The 6,028-nt window shown below is 37.9% G+C and overlaps 1 protein-coding gene across 1 annotated transcript; it reads right to left on the bottom strand.

The window, feature by feature from the left end:
- Positions 1-394: 394 nt before the first annotated feature.
- LOC128241706 (complement C1q tumor necrosis factor-related protein 3-like) lies at positions 395-1,562 on the bottom strand. Its single transcript, XM_052958748.1, has 2 exons — positions 1,343-1,562; positions 395-984 (listed from the first exon to the last, which is right to left on the bottom strand). The coding sequence occupies exons 1-2, from the start codon at positions 1,497-1,499 to the stop codon at positions 572-574; spliced, it is 570 nt and encodes a 189-aa protein (XP_052814708.1). The 5' UTR covers positions 1,500-1,562; the 3' UTR covers positions 395-571.
- Between the last annotated feature and the right edge of the window lie 4,466 nt (positions 1,563-6,028).

The following is a 6,028-nucleotide window of genomic DNA, read 5'->3' on the forward strand; positions in this document are numbered from 1 at the left end:
TATATGTGTCCGAGATTAATCAAATGCACCCATACTATTCCCTGGTCAACCCTTAAACCATTCCCAACATCCAAATTAAATTTGGTACACATGTTTCCAGAGACAGTTCGCGCATGCACAGCAAGGCCCATAACTCTGTGTTTAGTACTATTTGATTTATACCTTATTCATAATAAAAACAAAGCAGCAAACAGGCGAGCGTTGGCGTTATCTCCGCGGCTCTCTTGTTATCAAGCAAAACAAACACTCCAACCTTTTCTGTTTTAATGTGCATAAAGATTTTCATTATTGATCAGTAGTGGTATTCATAAAATGACTTAAGTCATTACCGAACTTAAGTTCATTTCTTAAAGTTTTCATAGTCAAATTAAAATACATTAATTATGTTATTTTCCAATAAAAGGGTGCATTTTGAATTGTGTTTATGAAATTAAAGTAGTTTTTAAATTTTCAAGAAAGATATCATATGATCAATAACATACTTAAATTAAGAAAATGACTTAAAATAGATGCTTTAGATATGAATACCGGCCCAGTTTTATATATACACTAAACCAACGCCATGTGGCTGTCAATTCGCTTTAACCAGGTAACCCACAAACGAGGACCAGCTCCCCCCGTCAATGGATTCCGTGCCCGAGAACGCGTATTCATTTTGCACCCAGACTTGATCGCCCTTTTCTAACTGGACGCTGGCAACGGTAGACGAAGTTTGGTACGCATTGCCTACGTCATCAGCAAGGACGTGCCCAATCCACTTGCCGTTGTGAAGCAGTTGAACACTCGCAGCGTGGGTGGGAGTATCGGTAATAACCACGTGGAAGACATACACACCCCGGATCGGCGCCGTGAAATGTCCCTGGAGTGCGTTGTAACCGCCGCCAACGTTCGTAATGACGTTATCGAAAACGATGTGTTGATGCGGCCCGACTGTGGCCAAGGTATTTGACAGGTATGCTGTAAACGCCACCGCTCCAGTGTTTCCTGGACGAAATAAAACATCTATGAAAGAAATTAAACCACCTAGCATACGAGATTGATTGGTGGTGTATTGGACAAGTTTTCTGCGGGTTTTCAGGTGTCTCCCAAAAGACCACATTGTCGCGCACAATCGTGCCAACGAGGATTACTTAGTACAAGTTCATGTAACTTTCTTCACAATAGTTTTTAAACTAAACTACATGTACCTATACCTTTGTAAAGTTTTAAATTTACATTGATGGCATATCTCTCGGACCAATTCTAAATCAAGCGTAACAATAATTTGAAATTTAAAAATGAATCAAAATTGAATGTTTTTGAAATATAGAATATATATAGAAACGTGCAAACTTAACCTTACGTTCATTTTCCAGCCTCTCAACACGCTCCATCAGTTGTTGAACGTCCAACGCGAGGCTATCCACCGTCTGCTGGTTAGCTTCCTCCAGCAGTCCAAGACACGACCGCGTTAACGTCATCAACGTAAACGTCAAAACAAGCATCGTCCTTGCTGGCATTGTGTCGACGGTTAAACGTTAATTAAATTAATCAATGATAATACCTGATACGCAGTTGTTATGAACGTAAGGTATTTATTCAGGACAAATCCAGCTTACAATCCTTACAAAAAATGATAAGGCGTAACATTTTTTTTTCGTTTCCCGATCTACCAGATCTTTTTATTTTGCCCCGAAGCTTGACGTTTTTTCTGCCTTGAGATTTTTTTCTTTTCATCTGTTTAAATTTGATCTTTTGAAAGTTAAAAATGCACAATACCAGCGTTTCTAATACCGAGTGTATCGATGATCTAACACATTAAACCTATAGTTTTGGTTAACAGAAAATATCCCCCCCCCCCCCGCCCCTCAAATGGCTAATAAATATACTTCAAAAAAGAAAGGACAAGATTTCGACCTACCTGTTTTGGGGGCATGAAACCGGAAACAAACATATTAATTTTATAGGCCTAAGAAGATGGAGTTCTTTGTTTGCAAAACATACCATTTATTTTGATATCTAACAACGCAACAATTTGGCAAACAATGCTGGATAATCAGTGGTATGGTTATGTGATAAGCGAGTCAACACTGCATTTGTAGGTGAAGAATCGCTAAACTTAATATGTTGACCTTGAAAGACGTACTCACAAAACTTATGTTGCCTATGGGAGACGTACCCCCCCCCCCCACATACACACACACACACAGACAGACACATTTAACTCGGGGGTTAAAATCTTCCCACTAAACATCAGGTTTTGCATGGATGGACGGGACAAAGTCCTCATATGGTATTCAAATTTCTTGCGTTTTGGCAGCGTGTTTACCATGTATGCTGTTAAGGTTGTTTTGTCTTTTAGTTAGAACTGTTGACAATGTGAACGTTGCTGTTCATTTAGTTTACGCCGGTTACCTGGAGGAAGTGGGGCAGATATAAGAGCATGAATGAAGTAGTTTGTTGATTTCTGCGTTTATTATCGATGTAATGTATTTAAATAACTTATAAGCTTGTGTTCGGACTAGAAACTTCTTGGTGGGGTACCCACAACCCCCCTGCCAACACTTGAAACCACGTCCTCTCAAGATAAATTTGTATTTAAGAATGCGTTGAGAGTGTGTTTCTTTCATAAATAAGACGAGTGTTATACTGTTGGGGGAACACTTGAAGACGACATTCAAGAATGTGCACGTCTCTTGCACGTGGTGATAACAAATCGCCCAAATCACATGTCTATATACCCATTTGCGTTAGCTACTCATGTTAATCGCGTACGCTTACACATTGGCATGACACTACCTACATTTCCAGAACTTCTCGGTTCGGAGTGCCCCTTCGTTGGCAACCACGGTACTTAGTTTCGTTAAACATGCATTGTCTTCTTCCATGTTAAATAAAAAAAATCAGTTCCCCACACATCCAATTAAAAGAAAAACAAGAAACGCCGCAATGCGACGAAACCTTGTTTTTAATGATTGACAGAAGAACTTCAGCCTGTTTCTGTTTTTCTATTTTTAGTAACAGTGACCTTGACCCTAGGGACCCCAAATGCAATCCATTGAAAGGTATCTATAAACTCTTCCTTTAAACCAAGTTGTGTCAGGATATGTCAACCCTAACTTAAGTTATTCAGTTTCAACCATTTTTCAATTTTTAGTAACAGTGACCTTGACCTTGAATCTAGGGACCCCAAACGCAATCCCATGAAAGGTATCTATAAAATCTTCCTTTATACCTGGTTTGGTCAAGATATGTAGACCCTGACTAAAATTATTCAGTTTCAACTGTTTTTCTATATTTAGTAACAGTGACCTTGACCTTGAATCTAAGGACCCCAAAACACAATCCCATGAAAGTATCCATAAACTCTTCCTATAGACCAAGTTTGGTCAAGAAATGTCAACCCTAACTAAAGATATTCAGTTTCAACCGTTTTTCTATTTTAAGTAACAGTGACCTTGACCCTAGGGACCCCAAACGCAATCCCATGAAAGGTATCTATAAACTCTTCCTGTACACCAAGTTTATGTCATCCCGAACTAAATTTATTTAGTTTCAACCGTTTTTCTATTTTAAGTAACAGTGACCTTGACCTTGAACTTAGGGACCCCAATCGCAATCCCATGAAAGGTCTCCATAAACTCTTTCTATAGACCAAGTTTGGTCAAGATATGTCAACCCTTACTAAAGATATTCAGTTTCAACTGTTTTTCTATTTTTAGTAACAGTGACCTTGACCCTAGGGACCCCAAACGCAATCCAATGAAAGGTATCTATAAACTCTTCCTGTGCACCAAGTTTAGTCAAGATATGTCATCCCGAACTTAAGTTATTTAGTTTCAACCGTTTTTCTATTTTAAGTAACATTGATCTTGACCTTGAACCTAGGGCCCCAATCGCAATCCCATGAAAGGTCTCCATAAACTCTTTCTATAGACCAAGTTTGGTCAGGATATGTCAACCCTTACTTAAGTTATTCAGTTTCAACCGTTTTTCTATTTTTAGTAACAGTCACCTTGACCTTAAACCTAGGGACCCCAAAAGCAATCCCATGAAAGGTTTCCATAAACTCTTCCTATAGACCAAGCATAGTCAAGATATGTCATCCCTAACTAAAGTTATTCAGTTTCAACTGTTTTTCTATTTTAAGTAACAGTGACCTTGACCTTGAACCTAGGGACCCCAATCGCAATCCCATGAAAGGTATCCATAAACTCTTTTTATAGACCAAGTTTTGTCAAGATATGTCAACCCTTACTAAAGTTATTCAGTTTCAACCGTTTTTCTATTTTTAGTAACAGTGACTTGACCTTGACCCTAGGGACCCCAAACGCAATTCCATGACAGGTATCCATAAACTCTTCCTATTGACCAAGTTTGGATAAGATATGTCAACCCTAACTAAAGTTATTCAGTTTCAACCGTTTTTCTATTTTTAGTAACAGTGACATTGACCTTGACCCTAGGGACCCTAAACGCAATCCCATGAAAGTATCCATAAATTCTTCCTATTGACCAAGATATGTCATCCCTAACTAAAGTTATTCAGTTTCAACCGTTTTTCTATTTTTAGTAACAGAGACCTTGACCTTCACCCTAGGGACCCCAAACGCAATCCAATGAAAGGTATCTATAAACTCTTCCTATAGACCAAGTTTAGTCCAGATATGTCATCCCTAACTAAAGTTATTCAGTTTCAACCGTTTTTTTTATTTTTAGTAACAGTGACCTTGACCTTCACCTAGGGATCCCAGACGCAATCCCATGAAAGGTCTCCATAAACTCTTCCAATAGACAAAGTTTAGTCAAGAAATGTCATCCCTAACTAAAGTTATTCAGTTTCAACCGTTTTTCTATTTTTAGTAACAGTGACCTTGACCCTAGGGACCCCAAACACAATCCCATGAAAGGTACCCATAAACTCTTTCTATTGACCAAGTTTGGTCAAGATATGTCAACCCTTACTAAAGTTATTCAGTTTCATAGGTGAGTTTGACCGGCCGCCTGCCTGCCCGAACAATGACATTTGCCATACTAATAACCAGGTTTCACTATGTGAAAACCTGGTTAACAACATTTGAAACAGAAAATAAACCTATCGCTTCTGATTATTTCTAATAAAATATTGCCATTCATGTTTTTTAACAAATACTTCAAGTTGGCCATTTTCCTTAGGTCGCTTGCTTGAATTACCCAACTTGCTACGAATTCGAGTATAAATCATTAAGCGCATGCGCAATGGACTTACTCGAGTTGACTTCTGGTTGACTCAAGTTGGTTTCCCCGAAGATTCTCATAGTGCTCATCAGGCATTTCGTATGAAACTTAATGGGCGCGTCCATTTAGAAAATAGCGACCAATTGGAGTTGTATTGAATATGCAACTTAAGTCATTCTTATGGTCGTACATGATATACTTCACTCAAGGTATTGGCCGGTTATTTAAATTTCGCAGTCCGATTAGCTACATCGTTCTTAGATCTATAAAGATCAATATTGAATACCACCCCGAGTCTGGTGCAAAATGAGCACTGGTTTTCGGGCTGGAATCCACTGACGAGGGTGACTGGTTTGTTACTATCATTGTATAATTATTGCTGCTATCAAATCATTTGCTGCACTCATTAATGAAATAAGACAGCACTTTAATTTAAGAAAAGAGAGATCCAGTTCAATTCATCAGGGCAAAAACTGATTTGAAAATCTAACTTATTCGGCTAAATTTGAAACAAAATTATTAACATAAACATAAATTAGAACTTAAATTGAATATATAATAGCATCAGTTGTTTAGAGCTCTTGTGACGGTGACTAAACGATTCGAAGAGCTCTTCAATTGTATTGATAAGAATACTATGAGCTCTTATTCAACTGATGCTATCATTAATTCAATAAGAGCACACTGAAATTGGATTGTTGGGCTCTCCAAATAAAAGAAAATATCTTTCAAATATTTGATTGTGACATTTTTTTTAAAACCTTGTATGACAAAAACTCAACAGTCTCACTATTTCTAACACATTAAGTGAATCTAACTATACTTTAAGAAA

The sequence above is a fragment of the Mya arenaria genome, chromosome 7, assembly GCF_026914265.1.
Source record: "Mya arenaria isolate MELC-2E11 chromosome 7, ASM2691426v1".
NCBI lineage: Eukaryota > Metazoa > Mollusca > Bivalvia > Myida > Myidae > Mya > Mya arenaria.

What these genes read in the sequence shown, in the direction of transcription:
- LOC128241706 (XM_052958748.1), bottom strand. Translation starts at nt 1,499, where the DNA reads ATGCCAGCAAGGACGATGCTTGTTTTGACGTTTACGTTGATGACGTTA. An exon ending in TGAGAGGCTGGAAAATGAAC is followed by an intron (nt 985 to 1,342) that starts GTAAGGTTAAGT and finishes TATTTCGTCCAG; the next exon opens with GAAACACTGGAGCGGTGGCG.